The sequence below is a fragment of the Paramisgurnus dabryanus genome, chromosome 1 (assembly GCF_030506205.2).
Source record: "Paramisgurnus dabryanus chromosome 1, PD_genome_1.1, whole genome shotgun sequence".
Taxonomy (NCBI): domain Eukaryota; kingdom Metazoa; phylum Chordata; class Actinopteri; order Cypriniformes; family Cobitidae; genus Paramisgurnus; species Paramisgurnus dabryanus.
Window position 1 is genome coordinate 37,051,575 of NC_133337.1, and position 13,395 is coordinate 37,064,969.

General features: G+C 35.3%; 2 protein-coding genes across 2 annotated transcripts; both read left to right on the forward strand.

Moving 5' to 3' along the window:
• Positions 1-220: 220 nt before the first annotated feature.
• Positions 221-3,392, forward strand: LOC141282242 (myelin-associated glycoprotein-like). Its single transcript, XM_073814846.1, has 4 exons — positions 221-452; positions 972-1,041; positions 2,465-2,812; positions 2,952-3,392. Exons 1-4 carry the CDS (start codon positions 450-452, stop codon positions 3,308-3,310), a joined length of 780 nt encoding a protein of 259 aa, XP_073670947.1. The 5' UTR covers positions 221-449; the 3' UTR covers positions 3,311-3,392.
• Positions 3,376-10,666, forward strand: LOC135749929 (sialic acid-binding Ig-like lectin 11). Its single transcript, XM_065268613.2, has 6 exons — positions 3,376-3,636; positions 5,466-5,732; positions 5,989-6,276; positions 6,418-6,502; positions 7,990-8,047; positions 8,158-10,666. The coding sequence occupies exons 1-6, from the start codon at positions 3,618-3,620 to the stop codon at positions 8,458-8,460; spliced, it is 1,020 nt and encodes a 339-aa protein (XP_065124685.2). The 5' UTR covers positions 3,376-3,617; the 3' UTR covers positions 8,461-10,666.
• Positions 10,667-13,395: the final 2,729 nt, after the last annotated feature.

The window sequence follows — 13,395 nt, forward strand, 5'->3', positions numbered from 1 at the left end:
TTAGGTTGTACCAAAGCATAAAGCAGAACAGACAAGAAAATTAGGCGTTATTGCTCACATCCTTCTTGTGTAATGTCCCTGTCTGTACAGTATGTATGTTCAGCTTTTTTTATCAATTATCAGCTAGAATTATTTGTACTGTATTTGTTCTAAGGAATAGAGGGCTATTTGCAACACAATGTACTGTCACAGAAAGACTGACAAAACAAATGTCATTTGCATTCAGATGTTGATTTTACACTAGATTTGAAAGTTATTTGCATAGATCTCTATGTTAATGGTCATTAATTGCGTCAGCCACTACTGAGGAAAAAGAGGAAGATGTAAAACTGGTGTATTGTGTCATTTTCTGCATACGTTTCAGTAATTGTTACAGTGGAGCACTGTACTCCTGACCAACAAAAGGTTCAGATGCTCCATATACAGAGGACTTCTCTAGCTTTTAAAATATGGTAAGTTTATAATTATTTTTAGGTACTTTTAGAATTCACTTTTAAATGTTTCACATGCTGTACGTTTATTAATAAGAGATAAAACAGCTACTCTTAGTAAATTGATAAATAATTCTTTAAGCAACAATTTAGTTTAGCAAGTAACAGTTTAGTTTTGGCTTCATAAAGTCTTGTAAATCAACAGAAAAGAACAGCTAACTAGGACAAATTTCATTAAATAGCTGATTGTCCGGCCTTTTGTGTGAATAAATTTGTGGTTTGTGTGGATATATAAAAATGTTATCACCATTTACTCACCACTGTGACCAAAATTTTATGTTCTTGAAAAAAAAATTGCAGAATAATGAACAGCCTCAGTCACTATTCACTTTCATTGTACAAATAAAAAAGGTGCTCTTTGGTAAATCAAATAACTTTTAATGAACATAAAAGTGTAGCACATTGATTATCAGTTAATTGTTACTGATGTCACCATACTTTTAATTTTTTTTATTAATGAATGTGTGTTCTCCACTTTAGGTTGAGCCATCCTTAAATAGCAAGATGGGTGTAGCTGAGACAATCATCTTTTTTGTCTTTATCTTACAAGGTTATGTTTTCATCATACCATCATTACTGTGTGTTGTGAATCATCAAAGTGTTTAGCATGTATTGAAAAAGTAGGCCTAAATCAATTTACTTATTTTATTATGTAGTTTTTGGAAAGTAATATGAACAAATATCATTTTACAAAGAAATCTGTTACAATGTGATCATTAATGTTGCTTTGATTATAGTAATTTAATCAGAAATGCTACACTGTAACGGTGTAATCAGCTCTTGCTTCTATTATGCATTGTTCAGTTATGAGTAACCTGCTAGCGCTCCTGAAAGTTGCTTTAACATTTACAAATCTTGATGGTTTTACTGATTCAGTTTAATTCCTCTTCATGAAGTATTTAAGTATAGTTTACAACAGTGTTGGGGAAAGTTGCTTTGAAAAGTAATGAATTACAACATCAAGTTACTCCCCAAAAAAGGAACTAATTGCGTTACTTAAGGGTTGTGTACACCAAAACTTATAAACGCGGCTGAAAACGCCTGGACAACGCCAAATGCCAGCTGTTTTTCAGCTGAGTGCCAGCTTTCTTCAGCTAAGCGATTTGGTAGCTCTGACACGTCAGCTGTGAAACGGTTGGTTGCTATGATACTTGTCCGCCCCACATTCACTGTGATTGGACGGCCGCGTGAGAACTGACATTGACGAGCGGAGCTTTTCTTCCAAAGTTGAACATTTCTCAACTCTCGGCGCTCAGCGCTGAGCACGGAAAAACCGCTGGGCGCCAGTTTTCAGCGCGGAAGAAAACCGCTAGCTGCTGGCTTATTTGAAAAACTCTGAGTTTCCATTGAAATGAATTGAAAACATGCGCCGCCGCGGGCGTAAAAGCATTGGTGTGCACGTCCCCTTAGTTACTTTTCATGGAAAGTAATACTTGCGTTACTTTTAAGTCACTTTTTCGTTACTTTTTCCTGTTGATGCTTGATCTCTTTCAGGGCTTGCTGGTGTTTTATGACTGAGAAGTCCTTCATTCAAAAATTGCATATTTCATCACAAAATGTCAAGCTCTGGCCTGCCATCTCAGTTTCTGACTCAAACCGTGCCCGCTCAGGCTATATTCAGTTTAATTCAGTACATTCATTTTTTTTTATTAAACTGAAAAGTAACTTGTATTAATAAAAAAAATACTCAAATATGAATGTGTACATGCGTTACTTTACTCATTACTTCAGAGAAGTAATATTATTATGTAATGCACGTTACTTGTAATGCGTTACCCCCAACACTGGTTTACAAGTAATCATTTAATGTAAAGGTGACTTGTTTCAATCATGTGGAACCAGTGTCTATGACTGAATCATGCTGAGCAACAGACTTAAAATTGCAGTTAAAATATTTGTGAATATTAGAAATATGGCTACAGAAATGTATTTGTGCATTTTTTTTGCTCCAGCTTCATGTTTGTATATTGCAGGTGTTTGGTGTGGATATTGGAGCATCAGTCTGCCAGAGAAGATTGAAGCTCTGAGTGGATCCTGTGTGACCATAAACTGCACATTTGATATTAATAGTGAATATGACAATGATCTCACTGACAGTGCTGCAGGAATGTGGTATAAATATGACAATTTAGTGTTTGACTCCAGAAATCCCAGTTACAATTTTAAAGGGAAAATTATTGGAAAATTAAAAAGCAAGGACTGTACAACCATCTTTTATGATGTTACTTCAAATCACAGAGGTCAATTTTTCTTCAGGATTGAGGGTAATGGTGGACTGAAATGGATCTATAAACAAAAATCTGCTTTAATAGATGTGATCGGTGAGTGACATATCTGAAAATTATTATTCCTGTTTTTGCATATTTAGGCAAACAATGCAGAATGCTTTGCTGGGCAATGAAAAGCTAGGGTTAATTTAGACTTTTGTGACCTTTCCAAATACATCTCTGTGCTTTTTAGACTCTCCCCGCAATCCCACATTGCAGATGTTTAAGGATGCGATGGAGGTTCAGGTTCAGGAGGAGGTGTTAGAGGGGAGCTCTATGTGTCTGCGCTGCTCTACTAAGACTCTCTGCTCCTCTTCTCCACCAACTCTCACATGGAGCTCCACTGACAGACTCCACCTCAATGATAGCAGCAGACTACAGCTGGATCAACAGAATCAAACTGAGATCATCTCTGATTTGAACTTCACTGCTACTCACCTTCAACATGGAGTCACTTTCATCTGCACTATAACCTACCAGCTACAGCAGAGGAACATAACAGCACAGAACAACATCACATTACGTGTTCAGTGTAAGAATAAATCAGTTTAAACTTGTTGATCATATCATTGGAGATTACATGTGATGCCCTGAATTTGTTTTCCCTTCAGATGCTCCTAAAAACACATCATTGTCTGTGTTTCCATCTAACTCTGTACTGGAGGGCAGTTCAGTGACTTTGAACTGCAGCAGTGATGGAAATCCAGCAGTGTTCAACTACACCTGGTACAGAGAGAATGGGGGACAGCTGGAGGAGCTGCAGACTGGAGATAATCTCACCTTAAATGTGACTAATCGTACACACACAGGACGCTACTACTGTACAGCCAGAAACCAACATGGCACCCAAAATACATCAATGTTTTTGGACGTTCAGTGTGAGTATTACCAGTCTACTTATTCATTCACTTACAATAATTAGCACTTGTTATTAATTAAACTTAATAAAACTGAATAATTCGCAGATGGAAGAATTATCTAAAATACAAAGACTGTGATAATGAAACTTCTTAGTGACTGTGTCAGGCTCAGAGAAAACAGAAGATCCCAGTGCAGATAACAGAAAGTTTTATTTAAATTATAATGAATGCAAAACTGACAATGGCACGTCTGGGCATAAAGCCACACCAGGGCAGACGGCTAAGGAGGGGAGCACACACTTGCACCGGGGCGGTAGACCACACACGTTCGGGCTCCGGCCAGACAACGAACGGTGGGAGAGAGTATATGTGGGGCTGTACACAAAACGCCAGGGTAAAGGCGACAGTCCGGCTACAGGCACTCGAGGTAGATGGGAAGAGGAAATCCTGCGGCGGACAGAGAGAGAGAGAGAGAGCGTTAGTGGTGCTGAAGGGAGAAGCCGGGCAGCTTCAGTGCTGAAGGACCCTCCTGCTGGACAGCGGCAATGCGGCGGCGAGTGTGCGCTGCGGCAAGCACAAGAGGCAGTCAGTAAAGCAGGCAGATGGAGAGTAGTCCGTAACAGGTGGATGAGACACAGATCCAAGAGCCGTCGAGTGAACAAAGTCTTCAGCAAAAACTCCCGGGTAGCAGAGAGCACAGACTGGGGTAGGAAAGAATAAATCTATAAACTGGAAACAGAGACAGGACAGGACAGGACAGGACAGGACAGGACACTAATGACACCCACGACAGAGACGCGCACGTGTGAAACTGACAACACAGAAACACAAACAGAGAAACAAAAATACAGCAGTCAATCAAACCAAAGTGATGACAGACTGGTTTAGCAAAGTGCCACTATTACTTTTACACTGATGCAGAATTGGGAATTCTTGTTCCTTACAAAACGTAGCCACATAACCTGCCCTATGGTCTATGCACTGTAAAAAAATTCCGTAGAAATTGCAGCTGAGTTGCCGGTAATTTACCGTAGATTTACATTTATGTTTTTTACTGGCAACATTTTGTTCAAAGTTAAATGAAAATTAAACATTTACAAGTCTTTATCTTTACAGAGTAAAACTAAAAAACAGCATCAAGCAAAACATTCTGGGAAACAAAATCTGGACCAAAAAACAGAAAAAGGTTGATGATGATTTTTTGGTTCCCAGAATGCTTTGCATGAGGCTGTTATTGTATGGTTTTATTCTGTAAAGATAAAGACTTGTTAATATTTGAAATTTATTTAACTTTGAACAAACTCTTGCCAGTAAATAACATAAATGTTAATCTACGGTAAATTACCGGCAACCCAGCTGCAATAACATTGAAATTTCTACGGATTTTTTTTACAGTGTGCGGCAGACATTTATGATACTTCAATGTATTTGTGAAATATGTTTGTTGACAATTCTAAGTAACCAGGCTTATAATGTTTACCCAGCAGATATAAAATGGCCAAAACATTGACATTTGATAAGTATTCAATAATTGTACAGTTTATTCAGATCAGGTTATTATAGAAACTTTAAAAAGGTGTAACACCAAAGCAAGTTCCTAGCCTCCCTCCAGGAAACCGCCTCAAGACCCTAACAACCAGCCACAACACACAGTATCAAAATGCCCATCGCCACAACATCATTAAGCCATGGTATAGACTCATTTGACAATGAACAGTGTACTGAGGCTTCCACTTAGGGCTACGTACCAAACCCCTTGCGGCCTCAAATCATATCACATGAGAGAATGCAGTTAGTTTACTTTTTTTATTTATTTTTAAAAATATTTTATCTTTTTCCTATTTCAGATTCGCCTAAAAACACATCAGTGTCTGTGTTTCCATCTAAACCTGTACTGGAGGGCAGTTCAGTGACTTTGATCTGCAGCAGTGATGGAAATCCAGCAGTGTTCAACTACACCTGGTACAGAGAGAATGGAGGACAGCTGGTGGAGCTGCAGACTGGATCTAATCTCACCTTCAATGTGACTGATCGTACACACACAGGACGCTACTACTGTCAAGCCCAAAACCAACATGGTACCCAAAACACATCAGTGTTGCTGGACATTCAGTGTGAGTATTAAAGAGATATGTCACAAAAATAATTCACAATTTAAAATCGAATGGCTTACTACATTGTTGAAATAGCAATATGATAAGATGCACGTGTTGTGTTGCTTGCGGTTGCTAGTCAAGAAACTTGCTGCATTAATAAAGTTTGTGCCGCTTCGAACATAGCTCATCAAATGCAAAGGTTTTTATAAAAACAATGTAAACACTAAACAACACATTATTCAAAAGTTATTTTCTTCCTCTGTATCTCTTTTAGATGCTCCCCAAATCTTTGATTTTTTCAGCTGTACTCATGGGGATGTTAAAGTTTTTACATGTGAGGTTCACGGGAATCCCTCTCCTAAAGTGGAGTGGTTTCTATCAGGACGTCCTGTCAGTAACTCTACAAACACATTCATCAGTGAGAAGCGATTGAGCAGCACAGACTTGAGGAGCTTCATTTCTCTCCATCAGTCACTTACACACACAGACACTCTGCAGTGTGTCATCATCAACACTCACGGCAAAACCAGTATAGAGTTTCATCTCTTTCAAGAGACTGCATGTAAATCAGATGCCAATTTTTCATTTTTCCTTAGGCTACAGTTGATTATATTTGGTTACATATTTGCATGATATCAGTATGGCTGCTTACTGGAATATATGCCTGAATAACGCCTGTAGCTGTAACTTGTTTATTTAACAGGGTTCAATAATAACTCCTTGCTGGTTGGACTTGCTGTTGGGGCTTTAGTTACGGCGCTCTTATGCCTCACAATATACATGTACAAGTAAGTATGCAGTGTGATCCCAGGTATGTACAACACGCATTATAGCATGATTTAGAAAAAATCAAATAAAGAGGACCTTGTGTGTGTCTGTTTTAGATTTTTAGAAGATACCTGATTTGATTTGATTAGATTTTAAAGTCTGCAATCAAAATACTTCTTAGCAAATACTTCAAATAGCTGTCATTGGGGAGTTAACCTATTAGTAACCTATTAGTAACATATACCTCAGAGCTACATATTGGTACCATACCTGTACCTTAAAGGGATAGTTTACCCAAAAATGTAAATTCTCTCATCATTTACTCACTCTCATGTTGTTACAAACCTGTTTACATGTCTTTGTTCTGATGAACACAAAGGAAGATATTTTCACAAGATAATGACAATCAGAGGCGTCATGCCCATTCAAACTGAGGGGGCACCTGCCCCCTTGGTTTTTTTGAGCCAATGGATTTTGCATCCAACCTCAAAATCAAATAAGCGTCCATTAATCTGTTATTTGACTATTAATCTGTTAATATGCACAATATTATACATTCTGTGCTGCATCCTTGTCACTTTTCGGAGATTTTCGCCGTTTTGATCGTGTTTTGATCATGTTACATTACTTTTATTCTGGCGGCAGCTGGCGCTGCAGTCAGAGCGCAGTCGCAGACGTCATCAGTGTCTGGGCGCTCACGAGCTCTCTGCTGTTGCTGGCTTGCTGCTGCATTTGGCTATCTGAGGAATTAAAACGTGTTAGAAACGCTTACAACATTTCCAAACCCCAGTACGGTAATGTGCAGTTAACCTTCTCTGTGTAGAAAATGTATGGTTTTAAATGTGACCGTCTCAACGTTATATTAGCAGAGATTCATCTTCTTGGCACAACGCCAAAGTTCGCCAAAGTTCACGCGGGCGCGGAATCTCACATGCTCACATGAGGTAAAATTTAATGCAAAAATCCGTTCCTCTAATAATTTTATCTAAAAATATTTTTTTAAATCATTATTGAACATTAAAATCAATCACGTGGCTATAGCTTATGTCATTTTCGTTGTTTATATACTTTATGGATTTAAAATTACATTAATTTTATATGATAATGTAGTTGTTGTGCAAAATGCATTAATGACACAATTAAACAAGCCATTAAGACTTAAATAAAACATGCCGTTTCAGATGTGAATATGATGCAAATGTGTCATTATTCCGATTGAATAGTATTTGATATGAAAGTTAGTCATCACTTTTATTTTGGAGGTTTTTGCATGAAAGCAGGGGTTTTCAGATTGTTAGAAATGTAAGTGCCATGGAAAAGACTGAAAGCTCTATAATATTTCGTTTGATGTCTGTGTATGCACAAATTTCTGTGAGCTGTTGACACTGTGCCCCCTTAAAAAAAATTGGTGCATGACGCCCCTGATGACAATGATATTTCACAATGAATTGTCAGAAAGATGTTTTGCAGATTGAGATTTAAATTTATTTTTGGTGTATTCTTTTAGTAGATGGATCTGCTGGACCAGACGAGAAGATACAACTGGACTCATTCTGGACGATAAGGTATGTTGTATCAAATGCACACAGATACACACAAACTACAAACTACTCAAACTTTACTTTACAAAAAAAATATAGATCCCTATAACATTTAAAAACTACTTATCCATTAGGCTATTCAACAGGAGAATGACGAACCAGTTTATGGCAATAAAGTTATGCAGTCACCTGCTAGAGACACTACACTGGATTACCCAGAATCCCTCCAATATTCGACCATTGTCTTCAAAAACAAATCAACAGCATCAGGGGAGAACAGGGGTGCCTCCTCACTTGTCACAGACTATGCTGTGATAAAACATGGTGGTGTTCTGGGTGCAGATGCAGATATCAAGCACGTTGAATCAAAGAGCAGAAATAAATCAGCACCAGACAATGATGACCTCTATGCAAAAATACAACATCGCCACTCATAGTTACTAGTAGGTATTAGTTCGCTTAAATTTCTATAATACACAGATTATAATGGATTATACAGTTTAAAAGGTGTCTAAATATGGTTTGTGTTTATAAAAGTAAATCTATACTCATTTTCTTTTTATAAAACAGTATTCAACAGTGTATCGACTGCTTTATGTTTTAAAACCTAGAGGCTTATTTTGCTTTCATCTATGATTACATTTTCAATACATTTTATATGTGTAATCATAGATAACTTTTTTGACATTTATTGTTTACATATTTATTGTATATATTTGTATATTTACTGTACACATATTTAATCTTAAGTGATACTGGTACTGTGCAAAAGTCTTAGAAAACCATGCCAGAATTAGATTTTTGTTTTTGCAATGTTATAGTGATCATATATAATTGTGTCTCAGTCTCTTTACATAAATACAGGAAATGTGTTTATAGTATTAAAAACTGTATAGAAAATGTAAACCGATGTTTCAAGTTTTTAGGGAATACTCCTTTCACTTGAGCAATAGCAGGAAACTGCAGGATCTCTTAAACCTAAATAAAATTAAATTCTAATTTCTAATTCTAAAGAAATTAGTCTTTTTACTTCATTCTGCTAAAAAACGCTTGAGATGTGCACTGAAAAAAATTATTTATTCAATTTACTAAATTTTTTTGCAGTAAGTGGTTGCAATCAATTTATTAAAGCTACATTTAAACAAACAAACAAAAAAATAGTAAAATAAAATAAAATAAAACTTTTGTTTAAATGTAGCTTGAATAAATTAATTGCAACCACTTACCTTAAAAAAAAATGTACATTGAATTAATCTTTTTTTAATGTGTTTAATGCCAAGAGATGTCACACTAAACACCATACATTTTTTGTACATATTTCCTGTATTTTCTGTTTGTATCATAATAAAATAGATTGAAAAATAAATATGGACATTAAAACTTTTAAAACAACAAGTCTGGTGTTGCTAGTCTAAGACTTTTGCACAGTACTCTATATTTCTATATTTAATATATATTTAAATATTCTTTTGTCTATTTTAGTTTTGCTGGTTTTGATTAGCATTTGTATTTTCTTGGGTTCTGCAACATGAGAAATGTATTTACTCTGTATGTCTGCATAAGTAAGCAACACATTTATTTTATTGTTATACATGAAGCAGATAATTCAATGTTTTTAGACCATTTTGCAAGATGTAAACAACACTGATCCAGAAGCACTTCCTGTTTCAGTTTTTTAACACTGAACAAAATATTAATATTAATTAGAACAAAATGCAACCAACAGAACATTTAGAACTGAATCAAAATGTAAAAAAACTTAAAAACAACAGAAAGTAGGCTACTTCTGGACCTGTGTTGTTTACATATTGAAAAATGGTCTATAATGTTTTGCAGTTTTTTCACATTTACACATTGGTCAAATAAATTGTAAAGTAAAAGGTTCAAAATTAAAAGTGTAAAGCTTTCTTTTTAGCATCCCAATAATCTTCAAAGTTATCCATAATCTACATTATATTTTATTCAAAGCTTAGCTGAGACAAACAAAACATTTCCCACAATTATGCTGGTTAAGAGAGATGTGCACACAAATTACCAAAAAAAGGAACTTGTTTCTGTTGTGTTGACCATATACAAATGATGAGGGTTTTAAATTCTGTGGCATTCTCTAGTTACATTGTCCTCAGAATCTGACGAATGTACTTCGTTGCCTTCAATAACCACTCTTTAAGCATATTTAATATTTTCATAGTTAAATATTACACAGATGGGCGTTTTGATGACTATGTTCAGTATTGATCTCTGCTATAGACGGGAGATAATACTGGATATTTATGAACTACAAAAACTAGAATAGTGTCTTCCAGGCTTATCTTTATATTTTCAAAAAATGCTAACCAGCTTAACTATTGCAAGTTTAGAATTTCCACGTTTTTTTTTATTATTTTGATTGCTCTCTGTTTCTTAAAAGGTTTAGTTGTGTGGCATGGCATGCAATTTCAATATATGACCGGAAGTTTCTGTGGATACAGGTTTTTATGGACTGTCACCATTCACATCAATTTATAACCTAAGTTGCATGGAAAGGGAATGGTTTACCTAACATCCAAAATTAAAATGGAAAAAACTTTTTGGAAAAACTAATGAACTGTCATGTGGTTAAGTGAGTCTTTAAAGAGTAACTAAACCCTAAACCAACTTTTTTTAGTTAATGATCTGTAAGAATGATGCTTTATTAGTGCTGTTCATTGATTTTAGTAAGTTTTTTGACATTTATAAAGTGTTTCAATACTACAATATATGGTGTAAAAACGTCTGATTGCTGCCCTCTTCAGGTTGAACGGTGGCTACTGCATTTGAATTTTCCCATTGGATGTTGGGTCCAAAAAATGACTCGTGACGTAAGCAGGTTCAAGCTCACCACGCCCTTGTTACGATCTCACCACACACTTGATACGAGCATAGTTCGTCCCCTCTATCTTCGTTGGGATCTGCCCACTTTTCTTGCATTTTTCAAATATTGCCAGTGGGTGGAGTCAGGCTCTGACCAGGGGTTTAGTTACCCTCGAAAGCGTAACTAAACCCCTGGTCAGAGCCTGACTCCACCCACTGCAATATTTGAAAAATGCAAGAAAAGTGGGCAGATACCAAGGAGATAGAGGGGACGAACTAAATGTGTTGTGAGATCGTAACAAGGGCGTGGTGATCTTGAACCTGCTTACGTCACGAGTCAGTTTTTGGACCCACCATCCAATAGGAAAATTCAACTGCAGTAGCCACTGTTCAACCTGAAGAGGGCAGCACTCAGACGTTTTTACACCATATATTGTAGTATTGAAACACTTTACAGCCAAATGTCAAAAAACTTACTAAAATCAATGAACAGCACTAATAAAGCATCATTCTTACAGATCATTAACTAAAAAAAGTTGGTTTAGGGTTTAGTTACTCTTTAATAATGATACAATAATTATTCTTATTTTTAGTTTTAAATTTATGCATTGCCAATCACTGACCGAGATATATATATGTATGTGTTTTTTATTATAATATCTAATATCTACAGGAAAAAACTATTGATTTTAGTGTCCTCTTTGTGTTACAGTTTAAATAAGGAAGTCTCTTTGCTTTCGTTGTTGTCTTGCAAGTTTTTGTTTGTTTTTGTTGAATTAGACAATAGTTTAGCTCTATTTTCTGAGATCACATTAACTCCAAAAATGTAATCACAAAAATAAAAAGCAGAGAGAATTATTTATGCTGTTTTATGGAAAATGTCTGTGTAACTGTTCTTTACAAGCTTGCATTTGATAAAATAATTTAGTATCAATTAATGAAAGTTTTTGGCATTATGACTGCTCATTTACATGACAATAAAATTTTGGGGCCTGAAAACACAAACGTTGTAAGTGCAAGTATTTGAAAATGATACCACTGTCATCTTCATGTAAACTACCAAAATTTGAATGTGTCTGACAACTGCAATGTCATGCTTACATGCAATTCTTATTTGTGACCCTACAGGCTAACACTTCATAATCTAATTATGATCATAAGAGCATCAAATATTTCACATTGATTTAAATCTTTCAATATTTAAAGTAATATATAAAGTCAATATTAAGCATATTGAGGTTATATTTTCACAGAATGCGCTTTTTTCTTTTTTTTTTTGATGATTTTATGAATGCCCTAGCTGGGTTTTCAAAGACTGGGTCACTTTTTGGGCATAACAAATTTAGCTGAGAGCAACAGAGTGTGACGTTATGTTTATTTATTAAAAGTGAAAACAAAAGAGCTGTTGTCCAGTAGTTTTTCTTTGGAAATCTTTATCATAGTGTGCATGTGTATGGAAATGTGCAAAGCCTGGTAAATAGCTAAGCAAATGAGTGTCAGTGGATAGATTATAGAGGCGATTATAGGTATAAGTAGACATGTCTTGTGACAATGTATTCATCAATGTTGCATCAGACTGATAAGAAATGACTATACCTAATGTGTTGGCAGCTTGGAAGTAATAAAAGCTGTTTCTGGATTAAAGAGGAAGTGATTCGTTATAAGCTTACAGTGTTTTTTAACACACATATGTTGAAAGATACATTTGAAGGAAACTATAATTCCCCATTTCATTACCCATTTAAGGAAAGAAGACACAGCCACCCACGCATATAGTGACATGAACGTACTCAATATTTCCTAACAATGTAATTTCAGTATCTGATCTATCTATTTATTTATCTAGTGACGATACAGTTTTCCTCTTTTGTGTGTGCATGGGCTGTTGTAAATACAGTATATGTTCCCCTTGTGTGTTATTGGCCAGGATAGTTTGTTAACTTCGGTTTCAGGTGACCACATTTATAGGCAGATTTAAAATCTTTATGCCTTGTAATTTGTAACTAGATTTATTGTTTAATTGATTTGTAACTTAAAGATAAAACATGATAAAAAACAAAGCTTTTATATGCTAAGACACGTGTCCTTTGTGTTTTGATTGTCTGGTCCATTACTACCACATACAGTATAAACAACTTGCAATACTGTGCCTAAAAAAGAGAAGCACCAGGACGTAGTGCCCAATGTTGCTTTAGTCATAATTTTCAGACCATTAATAGATGATAATTCATGTAATTAATGTTAATTTAGCATTGTAAACTAATAATAAGCAATATTTTGACAAAATGTATAAATCTTTCTTAATATTAGTTAATACCAAAACAATTATTCAGTGTTGGTTCAGTATGCATTAACTAATGTTAATATTTCTTTTCTTCTCAAAAACGTTTTTGTAAATCTGGCAATTAATATTAACTAAAGTAAAAAGGCAGTAAAAGTATTGTTCATTGTTAGTTCATGTTAACTAGATGTTTTTAATGGACTTTATTAAACCTTTTTTCTATTTACAATATTTTTTGGAGACCCCAAAATACTCCTCT

What these genes read in the sequence shown, in the direction of transcription:
- LOC141282242 (XM_073814846.1), top strand. An exon ending in TTTTGTCTTTATCTTACAAG is followed by an intron (nt 1,042 to 2,464) that starts GTTATGTTTTCA and finishes TGTATATTGCAG; the next exon opens with GTGTTTGGTGTGGATATTGG. An exon ending in TGCTTTAATAGATGTGATCG is followed by an intron (nt 2,813 to 2,951) that starts GTGAGTGACATA and finishes TGTGCTTTTTAG; the next exon opens with ACTCTCCCCGCAATCCCACA.
- LOC135749929 (XM_065268613.2), top strand. An exon ending in TCTCTTTCAAGAGACTGCAT is followed by an intron (nt 6,277 to 6,417) that starts GTAAATCAGATG and finishes TTTATTTAACAG; the next exon opens with GGTTCAATAATAACTCCTTG. An exon ending in GACTCATTCTGGACGATAAG is followed by an intron (nt 8,048 to 8,157) that starts GTATGTTGTATC and finishes CTTATCCATTAG; the next exon opens with GCTATTCAACAGGAGAATGA.